We start from the raw sequence: 20,056 nt of genomic DNA, 5'->3' as shown, positions 1-20,056 counted from the left end.
AGTGATATGTTTGTTACAATCAATGAACTTACATCACATTGTTATCATCTAAAGTGAAAATTCTGTGTATGATGCTATAATGGTGGCTACTGGGGGTTCTTTTTAACAATAAGACATTCTACATGGGTATAGGAATTGAAATTTTAATTCAAATTTTACCTTGAGCTCTATGTTTTATAAAAGGCAAGCAAAGTCCTTGTCTTAGGTCATATTCTCTCAGAAGCAAACATAGAAGGGTTTGAGTTTTAAGCAGTTAATTTGAGAGATAATTTTAGCAAGTGTCACAAGAGGAGTAGGGAAGAAAGACAGGAAAAGGAAAGCAGCCAATATTGTGTGTGTTCATGAGCACATTCCACTGTGGGCAACCAAGACTCAGTTCTATTGGGGACCTCCAAACAATGTTGTCCAATACTGTAGCCACTAGCCACATATGGCCAACAAGCAGTTGAAATGTGGCTAGTTTGAATTGAAATGTGTATGTAAAACACACACCAATTTCAAAGTCTTAGTATGAAAAAAAAGAATGTAAAATATCTGACTATTTTTATATTGATTATACATTGAAATGATAATGTTTTGGATTATTGTGTTATACAAAATATTGTTAAAGTTAGTTTTACGTTCTTCCTTTCACTTTGTTCAATGTGGCTACTAGAAAATCTAAAATTATACATGAGGCTCACATTTGAGGCTCACATTATGTTTCTACTAGACAGCATTAGAATAGAACATGAGTCAGATGTGGGTATTAATCAACCAACTCCTGTCTATTATTGGTTGAGGGCTGCTCCAGAGAAATTAACTCTCTGGTGCTTTGAGTTTGCTGCCAGGACAAATAAAGCACTCAGCAGAGAGTCATAAGGACTTTCCTTGGAAAGCTGTTGGTGCTATAAAATAACAGCAAGCACTAAGGAGACATAAGTAGGGCACCAACAGCCACTGCTACAGTTCCTCTTCTACCTCCTTTATTCCTGCTCCTGACTTTTAGATTCTGCTTCTACTTCTCATGCCCTCTGAATCCACTGCATTTGGAAGTCCAAGGAAACCTTAGGAATCAGACATATTTGGACTGGAGAAGAGTAAATAGAAGCTACAATCCTTGTTCCAATGAACTTTTATGAAGAAAAGAAACTGGTGTTATTTCCCCTTGAAGATAGTGGGCTGTCCGGGGAGGGAGAGAGATATAACTTAACATAGAGAAGGACCACACCGATCAAACCTCATGTAATGAGATCAAATGCATCAGAATTTAAAGAGCTCCCTGCTGGTGGAGCTGCCCAGACTGAGCCTGTCAGTGATTTGTAGGGAATTCTGGCATCAAATGAGAAGCAACACAAAATTAGGGCCTCTGAGATACCTCTTTCACGGTCAGAACACTGTGACTGCCAAAATGAGGAACAAGGAGCTTTTAATCATAGAATTAAGCTCTATATCCTCTAATATTTGTTAGAATGAGAAAGAAAAAAGCAATAATTTACTGAATCTTTCCTATGGTCCAAGCACTGTATGAAACTTTAGGTATGTTATCAGATTTAATTCTCCAAACAAAACTGTATGGTAAGAATTATTGTCCCCAGAATTGTAAACTGAAGCTTATAGAAAATGACATTTGCCTAAGGTCAATAATTGATATAGCTAGAATTGAATTCAGGTCTACTGATTTATGCCTTTATTATCAAAGACACATGGAATGGCTACCTTAGGCCATAACCTGTGCATTTAACCACTAGATTTTCCTCATAACAGCTGGGCTTTGTTGAGGAGTTGGCATGCATCTCAATTCTGATAATGAGAACAAAATATAGTATGTGGAAAGTATATTTTCCAAAGATGGCCACAGCAATATTTTCAGTCTTACACACTCCATAGAACCACTCCCCAAAAGAGATTGAGTTCATTTTCATTTCCTCTTGAATTTTGGCAGGCTTGTGACTATTCCAAAGAATGAATTACATGGAGTGATGCAATGGAATGTCTAAGCCTGAGAATGCCGTGTCTCCCTTTTTCCAGGAGAAGCTCATTTTGGAAGTTGGCCGCCATGCTTTGAGGAAGCCCAGGCTACATAAAGGTGGCCATGAACAAGTGTTTTAGGAAGTTGTCCCAGCTAAGATTTTAGCTGACAGTTGAGATCAATCACTAGACAGACAAGTGAGTGACTCTTCAGATGGTCCCAGCTCCCAGCTGTTGAATCTTCCTGCTGAGCCCCAAACCTTGTGAACAGGATGATTAAGTTATCTCTGCTGTGCTCATGAGCATAAGAAGTGGTTGTTTTCAGCTTACTCTAAGTTTTGGGGGTGATTTATTATATAACTGTATTAACTACAACATCATGTTCCATTTTTACCTTCGCTGTCAGGAAACTCAAGGTCAAATTTATTCCTTAAACACAGCAACTGCATTAACCTTAAGTGTTAGAACAACTACTTTTTAATTTTATAACACTGAGCATATATTTCTATTTTATTAATCTTATTTTGTCTTTTGTTGAGAAAATATGAAGTGTACATAAACAACAAAATGACCCCTACCCACCCCCTAGTAATAAAAGTATGAATTTAATACCTGAATCTTCTTTCATTTCAACATCCTCTTCTTCTTCATTATTATCGTCTGTTAAAAAATAGGAAAAAATAAAGAAATACTTACATGAAAGTGGGAAACACAAGAATGTTCCAGATGGATTAATTTAAAAAATCAAAGAAAGGGATAACAGATCAGGAGATAAGAGACTGTTAAAGCATGCATTTCTGTTGTCTTATTATTATCATGCTAAGAAGAAAGTATACACATTAATGAACAATTTAAAACCTAGAGTTTACATTTCCTTTTAAAAATTGTTATATTTATAACAAACTATATATGCAATCGTTTGTTTTACTTATAGAAATTATATATGGTCACTTCAGTCATTTCAATCGCTCAAAATTAAAAATCACAGACTTTAAATGCCACATGTTCTAACTTTGTTAAAGGTCTGCATGCTCACTTCAAGTATCTGAGAAGTATGGACATCATTATTTGGTCATAGACCGACATGTGTCAAATCCCCGCACCACACCATGAAAAGTGCTGCTTTGCTGCATTTGGAAATTCCAACCTTCACTCATGTGCCTTCAAGTGTCCCACCAGTTGCACCATCCCCATTTAGCTCCCCTCATCTCCCATTATAATCCCTTTTAACTGGACAAGGACATGTGATTCCTCTGCACTATAGATGACACGCTTGCTCTTTTGAACTTCTGAGACACTGTCATCTCTCTCCTTATGCTCCCCACATCCAGTGCTATGTTCTGAATATCTGTATCCCCCAAAATTCATATGCTTAATCTTAACCTCCAAGGTGATGGTGATTAGAAGGTAAGGCCTTTGGAAGGTGACTAGATCATTAGGGCAGAGCCCATGTGGATGGGATTAGTGTCTTTATAAAAGAGACCTAAGAGAGACCTCTCACCCCTTCCTCCATGCATGGACACAGGGAAAAGATGGCTCTCTATGAGGAAGAGGGCCCTCACCAGACACCAAATCTGCCAGCACCTTGATCTTGGACTTCCAGCCTCCAGAACTGTCAGAAATAAACTTCTGTTGCTTATAAGCCACCGAGTCTATGATATTTTGTTACAGCAGCCCAAATGGACTAAAATATCAGCTAGTGCCAAATCTTCTCCTGTTTCTATGTTTGGTCCTCTCTCCTCACATTATTGCAGTACAAATTCAGACTCCCAGTGCCATTTGCCTTAGCTATTTTAGCAGTTTCCTAACTGCTCCTCTCTTTTTCTCTCTCCTGTATCTCACTCCTTTTACACGTGACTGCCAAATCAGTCTTAAAATACAGCTCTGATCTGGTTCACAACAGTTCAGTGACTGCCCTCTGCCTAATGAGAAAAGTCTAGACTCTTCCTGATAACACTCAAGGCCAATGATAACTGGTTCCAAACACTTTTCTTAGTTTCACCTCCTCTGTTACATGCATGATACCACCCACATGGATGGCAACACTTAACTCTGATCTCTCAAGGTCTCCCTCAGCTTCCTCTACCTGCCTTGGTCTTGCTAGCAATGCCCTTCTCCCTCTCTATTCACCTTCATCCTTCAAGTGCAAGCTTAGGCGCCATAGCATCTGATTTCCCCAAGTTTGAATGAACCATGTGCTCTTTGATGTACCTTATTTTTACTGCCTTCTTGGTATGGACTTTAAATACACATGGGCTTAGGTTTGCATCCTGGCTCCTCCACCCATCCATCCCCTGGGCATGTGATCTTGAAGAAGTTACCTGGATCTTCCTGAGCTTCAGGTTCATCAGCTGTATAGTGGGATAATAATAATGCCTACTACACAGAGCTTTCCTAAGGATTAAATGAGATAATGCCATGTAAAGCACTAGGACAGCTACTGAAACATTGTTAAGTGCTAAATATTAGCTGTTATTGTAATAAAATCACACAGTCTACTTGTTAATTTGTCTCTCTTTCAAATATCCATCTCCAGATCATAAATTCTGCAAAGATGGAGACCAGGTCTTCTGTTCCTGTATATTCCTTGGCACTTAATGCCATTCATTTTATATACTAGAATCAATAAATGTCCACTGAATTAAATTTATATTATTTTCTATGTGTTTTATACATATTAGCTATATGATCCTTTGTAAATAATGGGAAGTCAGTGAAGATTTGCAACTTTCTCCTATATATGTGCTTTGTAATTTAGTCATCCCAGTCAAATTTACTCAGTCTGGCCGTCTTCTAAGAATTGATTATCAGTGATGATTAGAGATTTATTAGTCAGTGGAAAGAGAAAATGCCTTTCATTTGAGGTTTTAGAAAGGCAATTCTTGATAACTATAGTTAACTTTTAAAGAAGTAATTTTTTTTTACCATGGAAATATTTTAGAAACATTGATGATTTTCTACATAATTTTTTTAATTCATTCTATGAATGCAGTTTTGGAAGGAAGAATACCAATTTCTTAGAAATATAATTTTCTAACCAAATGATTACCAAAATGTTACAAAGTAAACTTCATAGATTCTTCCCTGAACTTAATATCTTTAAATATAATTTTATTTTACAGAGCCATCTAAAATCTGTATGACAACAGACTTTCTGGAATCTCAGAGAGAGAGATAAAAAAAGAGTCTCTACAGTTTCTGGGGAAAAATAAAGGAAGAGTCAAAGATCCCTTTGCTTGTCACTTATGTTTCCATTATTCACCTGGCAAACACTCATTGGTTAGGCTATTGTGTACAAGGCTTTATGTTTGGGGCTGTAGAAAACACCAAGATGAATAGAAACTTAAGCAGTTTTTTTTTTTTATTTTGGTTTGTTTTGTTTTTTAAGAATCTTGTCAGTAGTAAAGAAATCAAGACATGCAAATACATTCCAACATATGGTAGTCAATGCTATTAAAAAGGTGTCAGAGGAAGGATTGATACTTCAGTAGTTAAGCTACTTGGAAGTCTTCTTGTATGTAGAACATAACATTGAAGCTAATATTTGAACTACATAGACTGTCCTGATAACATCATCCCCAGAATGACTCCCATGTGTGGAAGGATCAGGCTTGGGGTTATTATTCATTCGTTCATTTCACTCATGCACTGATCTAGTCATACAGTGGTTAAGAGTCTGTCCAGAGTCTGGACTCAGACTTGTTCAGTTTACTTCCAGGAGAAACCACATATAACTATGCAAATCTTGGGTAAGAAGAATACCAGAATATTTCACCCTGAAATATGAGGGACCTTCCCCTCACTACCATCTCTCAATCCCTTGTCTCTCCCAAAGCATGGGGTGAAGATTTTCTCTGCAGTTCCCTTATCTATTTAGAAACAGTAGCCCCAAAAAAGGAACACAATTGCCTTCCATCCTCTCCCTGAAATCTCATTATCTATTGCAGAAAAGAAAGCTGAGAATGTAACCACACCTGGACAGATGTTTTTCACAAGATAATGCCTGCCTCTTGGGCTCATTCAAATTCCAAAGAGAATAATTTACAAGTTAATTTCTGTCTCCTGGGTCCATTCATTCTCCCTAATAATCATTTATCGCTCCTCAAAAGATTGTCTACTTTCCCCATCTATCCACTCCCCTATGAAGAAGAAGATATAAGCTTCTGTGCCCAATTTAGCTAGTGGATAATCATTCTTATGCGATTCCCCCATGCTTATGCATGTTAAAATAATTTTGTATGCCTTTTCTGCTATTAACCTGCCTTTCGTCAGCTTATTTTTAGTGAACTTTCAGAGGGCAAAGGGGAAGTTATCTTTTGGCCCCCAAATAACATAAAACCTATATGTCAGTTTCCTCATCTGAAAAATAGGGATAATAAAATTATCAACTTCTTAGGGTTAGGATTATATGTCAAGTGGTTACACAGAATGACCATTCAATAAATACTGATTATTGCTATTATTGAGACCACCTTTGCAAAAATTGTGACAATGAGAGAAATCTGACATAGAAAAAGTATGACAATGAAAGAAATTTGACACAGCAGACCCCATCTTGCTTCTAACCTCACAAGCTGTTCTTGTTCATTTCTGGGTATAGCCCAAGCCAACTTTGGAAGGAATTTAGTTTATAGTTTAACCTAAAAGCAAGAATGATAATAGCCCTTCTCAAAACTATCTCTTCCTTGTTTGGGGACTGAAGCTGCCTTTGTAAAACTAATGAAAGGCCCCAGGGTCACGATTATGAGAGATGCCTGAATTCTACTAAGATGTAGGCACAGTTAAACAATAACCAGCCATTGTTCCAGAGGTCCCAAGATGTGTAACCTCTACAATTGCTCTAATAGATAACTTCACTGTTCTAGAACCTAAGGTTGGTCTTTTGAGATGTTTTTGAGACTTTTGCATTCTGGCAACTGACTGACTCCACTGGGACCTTTGCTTCATTACTCAACTGGTCCCATGGCCCGTATCCAGAGGCTGACTCAGTGCATGAGGACAGCCTATCCCTAGACCCCTGCCTGTTGTCCATAAAACTCGTAGCCTCCAAGCTTTTTGGGAGACTGATTTGAGTAATAAATTTCTGTCCTCTGCTTGGCTAGCCCTGCATTAATTAAACTCTTTCTCTACTGCAATACTGCTGTCTCACTGAATTAGTTTTATCTGTGCAGTGGGCAAGAAGAACCCATTGAGTGATTACATTATTATGTCATTTTTATAACTATTTTTGCTAGTCAAATAACCACTTCTTGAGCTCTACCTTGTGTACCCATTATGAAGATACAGGTTAGCAATCTTTTTTTTTTTTTTTTCTTTTATTGTAATTATTATTATTATCATTATTATTATTATTATTATTATTATACTTTAGGTTTTATGGTACATGTGCGCAATGTGCAGGTAAGTTACATATGTATACATGTGCCATGCTGGTGCATTGCACCCACCAACTCATCATCTAGCATTAGGTATATCTCCCAATGTTATCCCTCCCCCCTCCCCCCAACCCACAACAGTCCCTGAAGTGTGATGTTCCCCTTCCTGTGTCCATGTGTTCTCATTGTTCAATTCCCACCTATGAGTGAGAATATGCGGTGTTTGGTTTTTTGTTCTTGCGATAGTTTACTGAGAATGATGATTTCCAATTTCATCCATGTCCCTACAAAGGACATGAACTCATCATTTCTTATGGCTGCATAGTATTCCATGGTGTAGATGTGCCACATATTCTTAATCCAGTCTATCATTGTTGGACATTTGGGTTGGTTCCAAGTCTTTGCTATTGTGAATAATGCCGCAATAAACATACGTGTGCATGTGTCTTTATAGCAGCATGATTTATAGTCCTTTGGGTATATACCCAGTAATGGGATGGCTGGGTCGAATGGAATTTCTAGTTCTAGATCCCTGAGGAATCGCCACACTGACTTCCACAAGAGTTGAACTAGTTTACAGTCCCACCAACAGTGTAAAAGTGTTCCTATTTCTCCACATCCTCTCCAGCACCTGTTGTTTCCTGACTTTTTAATGATCGCCATTCTAACTGGTGTGAGATGGTATCTCATTGTGGTTTTGATTTGCATTTCTCTGATGGCCAGTGATGGTGAGCATTTTTTCATGTGTCTTTTGGCTGCATAAATGTCTTCTTTTGGGAAGTGTCTGTTCATGTCCTTCGCCCACTTTTTGATGGGGTTGTTTGTTTTTTTCTTGTAAATTTGTTGGAGTTCATTGTAGATTCTGGATATTAGCCCTTTGTCAGATGAGTAGGTTGCGAAAATGTTCTCCCATTTTGTAGGTTGCCTGTTCACTCTGATGGTAGTTTCCTTTGCTGTGCAGAAGCTCTTTAGTTTAATTAGATCCCATTTGTCAATTTTGGCTTTTGTTGCCATTGCTTTTGGTGTTTTAGACATGAAGTCCTTGCCCATGCCTATGTCCTGAATGGTATTGCCTAGGTTTTCTTCTAGGGTTTTTATGGTTTTAGGTCTAACATTTAAGTCTTTAATCCATCTTGAATTGATTTTTGTATAAGGTGTAAGGAAGGGATCCAGTTTCAGCTTTCTACATATGGCTAGCCAGTTTTCCCAGCACCATTTATTAAATAGGGAATCCTTTCTCCATTTCTTGTTTTTCTCAGGTTTGTCAAAGATCAGATGGTTGTAGATATGTGGCATTATTTCTGACGGCTCTGTTCTGTTCCATTGATCTATATCTCTGTTTTGGTACCAGTACCATGCTGTTTTGGTTACTGTAGCCTTGTAGTATAGTTTGAAGTCAGGTAGCGTGATGCCTCCAGCTTTGTTCTTTTGGCTTAGGATTGACTTGGCGATGCGGGCTCTTTTTTGGTTCCATATGAACTTTAAAGTAGTTTTTTCCAATTCTGTGAAGAAAGTCATTGGTAGCTTGATGGGGATGGCATTGAATCTGTAAATTACCTTGGGAAGGATGGCCATTTTCATGATATTGATTCTTCCTACCCGTGAGCATGGAATGTTCTTCCATTTGTTTGTATCCTCTTTTATTTCATTGAGCAGTGGTTTGTAGTTCTCCTTGAAGAGGTCTTTCACATCCCTTGTAAGTTGGATTCCCAGGTATTTTATTCTCTTTGAAGCAATTGTGAATGGGAGTTCACTCATGATTTGGCTCTCTGTTTGTCTGTTATTGATGTATAAGAATGCTTGTGATTTTTGCACATTGATTTTGTATCCTGAGACTTTGCTGAAGTTGCTTATCAGCTTAAGGAGATTTTGGGCTGAGACAATGGGGTTTTCTAGATATACTATCATGTCATCTGCAAACAGGGACAATTTGACTTCCTCTTTTCCTAATTGAATACCCTTGATTTCCTTCTCCTGCCTAATTGCCCTGGCCAGAACTTCCAACACTATGTTGAATAGAAGTGGCGAGAGAGGGCATCCCTGTCTTGTGCCAGTTTTCAAAGGGAATGCTTCCAGTTTTTGCCCATTCAGTATGATATTGGCTGTGGGTTTGTCATAAATAGCTCTTATTATTTTGAGATACGTCCCATCAATTCCTAATTTATTGAGAGTTTTTAGCATGAAGGGTTGTTGAATTTTGTCAAAGGCCTTTTCTGCATCTATTGAGATAATCATGTGGTTTTTGTCTTTGGTTCTGTTTATATGCTGGATTACATTTATTGATTTGCGTATATTGAACCAGCCTTGCATCCCAGGGATGAAGCCCACTTGATCATGGTGGATAAGCTTTTTGATGTGCTGCTGGATTCTGTTTGCCAGTATTTTATTGAGGATTTTTGCATCAATGTTCATCAAGGATATTGGTCTAAAATTCTCTTTTTTTGTTGTGTCTCTGCCAGGCTTTGGTATCAGGATGATGCTGGCCTCATAAAATGAGTTAGGGAGGATTCCCTCTTTTTCTATTGATTGGAATAGTTTCAGAAGGAATGGTACCAGCTCCTCCTTGTACCTCTGGTAGAATTCGGCTGTGAACCCATCTGGTCCTGGACTTTTTTTGGTTGGTAAGCTATTGATTATTGCCACAATTTCAGCTCCTGTTATTGGTCTATTCAGAGATTCAACTTCTTCCTGGTTTAGTCTTGGGAGGGTGTATGTGTTGAGGAATTTATCCATTTCTTCTAGATTTTCTAGTTTATTTGCATAGAGGTGTTTGTAATATTCTCTGATGGTAGTTTGTATTTCTGTGGGATCGGTGGTGATATCCCCTTTATCATTTTTTATTGCATCTATTTGATTCTTCTCTCTTTTTTTCTTTATTAATCTTGCTAGCGGTCTATCAATTTTGTTGATCCTTTCAAAAAACCAGCTCCCAGATTCATTTATTTTTTGAAGGGTTTTTTGTGTCTCTATTTCCTTCAGTTCTGCTCTGATTTTAGTTATTTCTTGCCTTCTGCTAGCTTTTGAATGTGTTTGCTCTTGCTTTTCTAGTTCTTTTAATTGTGATGTTAGGGTGTCAATTTTGGATCTTTCCTGCTTTCTCTTGTGGGCATTTAGTGCTATAAATTTCCCTCTACACACTGCTTTGAATGCATCCCAGAGATTCTGGTATGTTGTGTCTTGGTTCTCGTTGGTTTCAAAGAACATCTTTATTTCTGCCTTCATTTCGTTATGTACCCAGTAGTCATTCAGGAGCAGGTTGTTCAGTTTCCACGTAGTTGAGCAGTTTTGAGTGAGATTCTTAATCCTGAGTTCTAGCTTGATTGCACTGTGATCTGAGAGACAGTTTGTTACAATTTCTGTTCTTTTACATTTATTGAGGAGAGCTTTACTTCCAAGGATATGGTCAATTTTGGAATAGGTGTGGTGTGATGCTGAAAAAAATGTATATTCTGTTGATTTGGGGTGGAGAGTTCTGTAGATATCTATTAGGTCTGCTTGGTGCAGAGCTGAGTTCAATTCCTAGGTATCCTTGTTGACTTTCTGTCTCGTTGATCTGTCTAATGTTGAGAGTGGGGTGTTAAAGTCTCCCATTATTAATGTGTGGGAGTCTAAGTCTCTTTGTAGGTCACTCAGGACTTGCTTTATGAATCTGGGTGCTCCTGTATTGGGTGCATATATATTTAGGATAGTTAGCTCTTCTTGTTGAATTAATCCCTTTACCATTATGTAATGGCCTTCTTTGTCTCTTTTGATCTTTGTTGGTTTAAAGTCTGTTTTATCAGAGACTAGGATTGCAACCCCTGCCTTTTTTTGTTTTCCATTTGCTTCGTAGATCTTCCTCCATCCTTTTATTTTGAGCCTATGTGTGTCTCTGCATGTGAGATGGGTTTCCTGAATACAGCACACTGATGGGTCTTGAGTCTTTATCCAATTTGCCAGTCTGTGTCTTTTAATTGGACCATTTAGTCCATTTACATTTAAAGTTAATATTGTTATGTGTGAATTTGATCCTGTCATTATGATGTTAGCTCGATGTTTTGCTCGTTAGTTGATGCAGTCTCTTCCTAGTCTCGATGGTCTTTACATTTTGGCATGATTTTGCAGTGGCTGGTACCGGTTGTACCTTTCCATGTTTAGCGCTTCCTTCAAGAGCTCTTTTAGGGCAGGCCTGGTGGTGACAAAATCTCTCAGCATTTGCTTGTCTGTAAAGTATTTTATTTCTCCTTCACTTATGAAGCTTAGTTTGGCAGGATATGAAATTCTGGGTTGAAAATTCTTTTCTTTAAGAATGTTGAATATTGGCCCCCACTCTCTTCTGGCTTGTAGGGTTTCTGCCGACAGATCCGCTGTTAGTCTGATGGGCTTCCCTTTGATGGTAACCCGTCCTTTCTCTCTGGCTGCCCTTAACATTTTTTCCTTCATTTCAACTTTGGTGAATCTGACAATTATGTGTCTTGGAGTTGCTCTTCTCGAAGAGTATCTTTGTGGCGTTCTCTGTATTTCCTGAATCTGAATGTTGGCCTGCCTTGCTAGATTAGGGAAGTTCTCCTGGATAATATCCTGCAGAGTGTTTTCCAACTTGTTTCCATTCTCCCCATCACTTTCAGGTACACCAATCAGACGTAGATTTGGTCTTTTCACATAGTCCCACATTTCTTGGAGGCTTTGCTCGTTTCTTTTTATTCTTTTTTCTCTAAACTTCCCTTCTCGCTTCATTTCATTCATTTCATCTTCCAGGGCTGATACCCTTTCTTCCATTTGATCGCATCGGCTCCTGAGGCTTCTGCATTCTTCACGTAGTTCTCGAGCCTTGGTTTTCAGCTCCATCAGCTCCTTTAAGCACTTCTCTGTATTGGTTATTCTAGTTATACATTCTTCTAAATTTTTTTCAAAGTTTTCAACTTCTTTGCCTTTGGATTGAATATCCTCCCGTAGCTCGGAGTAATTTGATCGTCTGAAGCCTTCTTCTCTCAGCTCGTCAAAGTCATTCTCCGTCCAGCTTTGTTCCGTTGCTGGTGAGGAACTGCGTTCCTTTGGAGGAGGAGAGGTACTCTGGTTTTTAGAGTTTCCAGTTTTTCTGCTCTGTTTTTTCCCCATCTTTGTGGTTTTATCTACTTTTGGTCTTTGATGATGGTGAAGTACAGATGGGTTTTTGGTGTGGATGTCCTTTCTGTTAGTTTTCCTTCTAACAGACAGAACCCTCAGCTGCAGGTCTGTTGGAGTACCTGGCCGGCCGTGTGAGGTGTCAGTCTGCCCCTGCTGGGGGGTGCCTCCCAGTTAGGCTGCTCGGGGGTCAGGGGTCAGGGACCCACTTGAGGAGGCAGTCAGCCCGTTCTCAGATCTCCAGCTGCGTGCTGGGAGAACCACTGCTCTCCTCACAGCTGTCAGACAGGGACATTTAAGTCTGCAGAGGTTACTGCTGTCTTTTTGTTTGTCTGTGCCCTGCCCCCAGAGGTGGAGCCTACAGAGGCAGGCAGGCCTCCTTGAGCTGTGGTGGGCTCCACCCAGTTCAAGCTTCCCGGCTGCTTTGTTTACCTAAGCGAGCCTGGGCAATGGCGGGCGCCCCTCCCCCAGCCTCGCTGCGGACTTTCTGCTTGATCTCAGACTGCTGTGCTAGCAATCAGTGAGACTCCGTGGGCGTAGGACCCTCTGAGCCAGGTGCGGGCTATACTCTCCTGGGGCACCGTTTCCTAAGCCCGTCGGAAAAGCACAGTATTCGGGTGGGAGTGGCCCGATTTTCCAGGTGCCGTCTGTCACCCCTGGAAGGGGAACTCCCTGACCCCTTGCGCTTCCCGAGTGAGGCAATGCCTCGCCCCTGCTTCGGCTGGCGCACGGTGTGCTCACCCACTGACCTGCGCCCACTGTCTGGCACTCCCTAGTGAGATGAACACGGTACCTCAGATGGAAATGCAGAAATCACCCGTCTTCTGCGTCGCTCACGCTGGGAGCTGTAGACCGGAGCTGTTCCTATTCGGCCATCTTGGCTCCTCCCCCCAGGTTAGCAATCTTTTCCTTCAAGGAGCTCACAAAGTGGATGATACAGAAAAGCAAAACAACAGAGAAGAAGGTAACAGATTATCTGATGGACCCACTGACCTGCGCCCACTGTCTGGCACTCCCTAGTGAGATGAACACGGTACCTCAGATGGAAATGCAGAAATCACCCGTCTTCTGCGTCGCTCACGCTGGGAGCTGTAGACCGGAGCTGTTCCTATTCGGCCATCTTGGCTCCTCCCCCCAGGTTAGCAATCTTTTCCCTCAAGGAGCTCACAAAGTGGATGATACAGAAAAGCAAAACAACAGAGAAGAAGGTAACAGATTATCTGATGGAGGTAAACAGAAGTTGTATTGGGAAATATACAAGAGACAGCTCAGTCAGAGAGAAGGTCTATGAAGGCATTCCAGAAGAGGCAAGACTTCAGCTGAGTCTTAAAGAGTGAGTTAAAGTTATGTAGGGAAAAAGAAAGGCTACAGTAGATGCCCAGATATGGATGTCCTGCCTATACCTCCTTGTTCCTTGACAATTCAGTGCATGCCAGCCTGCCTTTGAGCCACCAGCTCCTGGATCACTTTGTCTGAGGGCTCTCTCTGCTTGCTGAATCCCATTCAAGTAATACCAGAGAATTAACACCCTTTAGCGTTCAGCCTTTCTCAAATGATGGACAATTTGCATATAAGTACCCCAGCTCCCTTGCTTCCCAAGTGGCCTAATTCAAAGCATGTTCTGTACTATTTCCCTTAGTCTCCTCACTCCTACTGGGATTGAGCCCCAGTTGTCCAGTGGTAACTGGCTTACAGCTTAACCTCATTGCCTCCTGCTTTTGCTTGTTTCACTTCCCCACTTCCCTACTGGTGTTTCCTGGGATCATCTCCCTGTCACACCCCCGCTGCCCCAAAATACTTCTACTTCAGTCCTTGTTTCAGGATCTGCTTCTTGGGGAACTGAAACAAAGACAAGGGTAATCACACTCAAGCAGAGGGAAAAACATCTGTGAAAACATGTAGATGTGAACCATCAAGATGTTTTTAAGGAAATAAAACTAGCCAAAGGAAGAGTTATCTGAGAAATTGCAACTAATCCGATCTGTTCTGGCTAGATAATACAGACCTTCCATGCCAGGAGTGATGGTTAATTTTATGTGTCAAGGTGACTGGTCCGGAGTGCTCAAATATTTGGTCAAACATTATTCTGGGTGTGTCTGTGAGTGTTTCTCAATGAGAATAAAATTTGAATGGGAGCCGATTGCCCTCCCTGATGTGAGTAAGCCTCATCCAATCAGTTGAAGGTCTAATGAGAACACAAAGGCTGACCCCTGGAGAGTAAGAGGGAACTCCTCCTGCCTCATTGCCTTTCTACTAGTTGGCCATTGGGGTTTTTTTCCTGCCTTCAGATTCAAACTGAAACATTAATTCTTCTTGGGTCTGAAGCCTGCCAGCATTCAGACTACAACTACATGGTTGGTTCCATTGGTTCTCAGACATTTGAACTCAGACTGAGACTATGCCACGAGCTGTCCTGGGTCTCACGCTTGCCAACTGCAGATCTTGGGACTTAACAGCCTTCATAATCATATGGGCCATTCGCTATGATAAACCTCTCTCCATGTATTTTAATATATGTTCATTTTCTCTGCAAAAACCTGACTAATATACAAGGTTGAAGCATTCAAACTTTATTTGAAAAATTATAGAGTGATTAAACAACTTTAAGCAGAGGAGTGACATACCATCTTTTGAAAGATAACTTTTTATGAGACAAATTTACTGAAAATTATAAAGCACATGCCTTAATATTTTGCAATTATTTGTATTAAAATCAAGCATAGAGTCCTTTTGCTCTACAAAGCACCTAATGTGCCATTACATATTAATGAAATCTACTTTAGTTCAACATTATTCTATGTAATGTGCTTGCTTGAGTTGTATTTGTGCAACAAATTGCTAGCAAGAATTTTTCTAACAAAACTAGGAACAAAAAAATATTAAAAAAAGGTGATAGCCTATAGAAGTAGGGAGTCATGCCACTCAAAGTTTGAAAGTAGTTAGGAGACTGATGGAGCATAGGCACAGAGTTGCAGCCCTTTTAAACAGTTCTCCAAGCATCATACTTCTTTGTTAGAGGACAAAAATGAAATAAAAGGTTTCTACCAAAGTGATAGAAATACTATTCCAAAATAGAGAGCAATCCATCAGATGGCATTGTTCTGTGTGTTCAGAAATGCCAATTCCAGAAAAATCCCCTTTCCTTCCCAGGCACAGACCATACAGAGGCTAAAGCTCCATTTAATCTTACGGGACCTCTTTGATGTTGATTTCATAATAGACGCTGTTTTTGTTCACTGCATCTCCTGTGTTAGATTACCCTGTTGCATTCTTCACAAACACATGAATATGACCGAAGTTCTTATTTTGATCACAAAATATATGTGAAAATCAACTAGTTTCTCATGAATAACAAGTTTTGGGTAAAAGCTAGCTTTATATACTTCAGAATCCCCTTCATAAGGAAATGTCTAACCTACTTTGAGCTCTATAACATTGATTTCACCTTCTTTTATTGGAGACAGAGTTAATGTGAATGATTTTTGTTTTAATTATTATACTTGTCTTCTGAGCAGGTACCTGTCATTTCCCAACAGCAAATAGTCCACACTTCTTTGGAAAATGAAGTATGCTATGGGTTTTGGAATGACTTCAGGTTTGTCTTACTCCATTACCTAGAGCCACCATAATTAATACAGTCTTTTGAGGAAGTGAAATAAACAAAAACAAGCAAAGAAAAGCCCGTAGAACTTTATTTAAGGTAATTATCAAAGTGTACTCTCTGGACCAGCAGCACCACTATCATCTGGACACTTGTTAGAAATGCAAATTCTCAGGTCCCACTCAAGATCTATTGCATCCAAAGCTCTGGGGAAAGGACCCTCCAGGTGACACTCATGCACACTGAAGTTTGAGAGCCACTGGTCCAAAGCACCAATATTGGTGTGTTGAAGAAGAATCTTTCAAAAGAGTAGATGTCCAATATTTCAACTGAACTAACTTGTGATGTCTCACTAACACTAATGTGGTAAGAGGTGCCCAAGCCACATGGTTGCTGGGTTTGAGGAACAGTTATGCTTTTCATAAGATATTGTATGCTTTCTTATGTGCTTGAAGTCACTCAGCTACCATGCAGCTGAGTGGCAAGATTATCATGGTCCATGGCCAGGATTCCTAGATTGGCTAGGAGACATGAGCATGAATGGAGACTAGCCTCAGGGAGGTCTGTGGGTGGCATGAGAAAAGGAGGGTGTTATAAAGGGGAATGTTACCCTTATGAGCTATTAAGGCATCCTCTCCACTCCCAAGGGAAAAAAATGGACAGACACCTGAAATAGATCATAAAATTCCCTTGTCAAATTTTCAGGAAATCCATACATATGGGCAGGTCTGTCAAAGAGAACAATTACGATAATCCTGCTGTGGTTTTATTTCACATGCTTCTAAGTTCTCTCCCTTAGAGCTTAATTTCTTACCACAGGCTTCTTGTGTACTCTTCATCTTTTTAATATTTCATTACCAAAAGCTTCTAGGAACAATTTGGATTTGCAGAGAAAAGAAATATTATTAGCAAAGATAAAGCTTTGTTTTGGGCTTCTATGTAGTAGGGAAGAGGTCGTTATCCTCATGGCTTCTTGTAGGACTTGACAAAGCAGAAACTTCAGGCAAAGAATGTCCGATAAGGGAGAGTCCTCCCTGAGTAGGACTCCTGCCACTAAGTTGAATACCTAGACTCACTGCATCTAACAAATTGCTAAATCTACTTTTTGAAGGTGATTGATAAAGCCAGGAGAAATTTTCTTTTTTTTTTTTAAAAAAAAGGGATTTTTTTTTTTCCTTCAAGTGATCCTTGGCCAAAATGAGCACTCAAATCTAATTACTTTATAAATCAAGCAATAAATAAAAGGCACTGCTTAGAAAACTGCCTGATGCTGCTGCTTCTGGCTTGCCCAACTGGGCACATGATAGCATCAGTTACTGAGATATGGGATTTAGGAAGAGGAGGATTGAGGAGTGGAGAAACAGATTTTGAATTTAATTTTGGATATGTTCAGTTGAAGACGCCTGAGAGACTCCCAGCTGGAGATGGACGTGTGCAAGAAAGTACACCAGAGAGGGCTGGGACGGACACAGATGACTGTCAGGAAGACAAGATGGCAGAGCAGTCGCCAGGATAAAGAGTGCCCAGTCCAAGGTGAGAAGGGCTCTAAAGGGTCATGTAATCATATATGCAATGGTTTCAGTTCCCACACTCTAGCCATCAAAAAGGTTCTAATAACCTTAACAAGGGTGGTTGCAGTAGGAAGGTAGAGACAGTCACATTATTGCAGTGGATTATGGAGTGACCAGCAAGTGAGGGAGAAAGACAACTCTTCAAAGACATGTGGCTGACCAACAGACACATGAAAAAATGCTCATCATCACTGGCCATCAGAGAAATGCAAATCAAAACCACAATGAGATACCATCTCACACCAGTTAGAATGGCAATCATTAAAAAGTCAGGAAACAGGTGCTGGAGAGGATGTGGAGAGATAGGAACACTTTTACACTGTTGGTGGGACTGTAAACTAGTTCAACCCTTGTGGAAGTCAGTGTGGCGATTCCTCAGGGATCTAGAACTAGAAATACCATTTGACCCAGCCATCCCATTACTGGGTATATACCCAAAGGACTATAAATCATGCTACTATAAAGACATGCACACGTATGTTTATTGCGGCACTATTCACAATAGCAAAGACTTGGAACCAACCCAAATGTCTAACAATGATAGACTGGATTAAGAAAATGTGGCATATATACACCATGGAATACTATGCAGCCATAAAAAAGATGAGTTCATGTCCTTTGGAGGGACATGGATGAAGCTGGAAACCATCATTCTCAGCAAACTATTGCAAGGACAAAAAACCAAACACCCCATGTTCTCACTCATAGGTGGGAATTGAACAATGAGAACACTTGGACACAGGAATGGGAACATCACACACCGGGGCCTGTTGTGGGGTGGGGAGCAGGGGGAGGGATAGCTTTAGGAGATATACTTAATGCTAAATGACGAGTTAATGGGTGCAGCACACCAACATGGCACATGTATACATATGTAACAAACCTGCACGTTGTGCCCATGTACCCTAGAACTTAAAGTGTAATATATATATATATATATGACATGTGGCTGACAATAAAAGTCAGGTCCATACATAAAGTGGAATATAGTTTGTAGAAATTTTAGTTTCCCTATTGTTTATTTTTGTCTTTATTCTTACTTCTGTGCCTACTTAAGAATTACTTTATTTATATATTATTCCTCAAAAGACTTTTTTTTCCCCTGCATTTGCCTCAATGTTTTCAACTTAAGAACCAAAACCAGTCTACCCAGAATGTTTGAATGGTCTTTCAAAAGCACCCTGCAGGGGTCTCTATAAAGATGACTACAACATCCTCCCTCCCTTCTCCAACTAGCATTTAGTTGTGTCTGTTTTACCAGAACTTCCTAATGAGATCAAACTCTGCTTAGCCAAGGCTCATGTTCCCAGGTCTTCATTTGTTCTGCTGTTTATCAGCATTTGCTACACTCACTGCACACTCCCCTCCGTTGGAAGGGACAGATTGCTTTCTGTCTCTGCCGGCTGCTTGTTCCTGCATTCAGGTTGCTTGGTTACAGCAACACTTCACTGGATTTTCATTGAAGGCAAAATGTGTTTGCAGCTTTTGAGGCCCATCAAGTGGAAATGGTTAGCACCTATTTCCTAAGAAGGCAGTTAACTCATTTATGTTACATTATAGAGAGCATGTCTTGTAGAATTCTACACATCAATGTGATCTGCACATTAAAAGTACACAAATGTGCCATGTACTTGTAAACATTCATAATTAAAGAAAATACTGAATTCTTTTACTCTAGTTTTTCTCTACATTGAATGTATCATTTGGGGGAAAAATGTACAATTCAGACTGGGTAAGAAGTTTCTCTTGTGTTTCTTTTACTTATGCACAGATGACTGGTGTATTAGTTTTCTATTACTGTTGTAACATATTTCTACTAACAACACAAACTTATTACCTTACAATTCTGTAGGTCGGAAGTCCCACATGGGTTGAACTAGACTAAAATCAACATATCAGCTAGGCTGCTTTCCTTTCTGGAGGCTCCAGGAAAGAATCTGTTTCCTTGCTTTTCCAGCTTCTAGAAATGCCCACGTTCCTTAGCTCACGGCCCTCTTCCTCCATCTTCAAAGCCAGCAACGGTGCAATTCTCTGAACATTCTTCCACAGTCACAGCTCCTTCTGGCTTCCCTCTTCTGCTTTCCTTTCAATTTTAAGAACTTTCTTGATGACATTGACCCTACCTCTATAATCAATCCAAAATAACATTCCTATCCTGTGGTCAGCTAACTGCAACCCTAACTCTACCACCAATCTTACTTTCCCCTTTGCAATGCCACCTAACATATTCACGGGGTCAGGGGTTTAGATTGTAGATATCTTTGTGGGGGACATTTTTCTGCCTACCACATTTGGTAAATCAGGAAGCAGATTGCTTTGTATACAGAGTGTCTGAAACATATTAAAAAATGCTCATCATTGCTGGTCATCAGAGAAATGCAACTCAAAACCACAATGAGATACCATCTCATGCCAGTTAGAATGGTGATCATTAAAAAGTCAGGAAACAACAGATG

At 39.9% G+C, this 20,056-nt stretch overlaps 1 protein-coding gene across 9 annotated transcripts in view; it reads right to left on the bottom strand.

Annotated features, from left to right (window-relative positions):
* Window positions 1-20,056, bottom strand: part of MACROD2 (mono-ADP ribosylhydrolase 2) — a 2,107,194-nt gene that overhangs the window by 158,750 nt on the left and 1,928,388 nt on the right. For all 9 annotated transcript variants that reach the window (XM_054542042.2, XM_054542043.2, XM_054542044.2 and 6 more), the window contains one exon: window positions 2,563-2,610. In XM_054542042.2, the coding sequence (XP_054398017.2) occupies window positions 2,563-2,610 (48 nt within the window). The remainder of the gene's footprint in view (window positions 1-2,562; window positions 2,611-20,056) is intronic.

The sequence above is a fragment of the Pongo abelii genome, chromosome 21 (genome assembly GCF_028885655.2).
Source record: "Pongo abelii isolate AG06213 chromosome 21, NHGRI_mPonAbe1-v2.0_pri, whole genome shotgun sequence".
Taxonomy (NCBI): domain Eukaryota; kingdom Metazoa; phylum Chordata; class Mammalia; order Primates; family Hominidae; genus Pongo; species Pongo abelii.
Note: the sequence above shows the minus strand (reverse complement) of the source record. Positions and strands in the feature narration are given on the sequence as shown.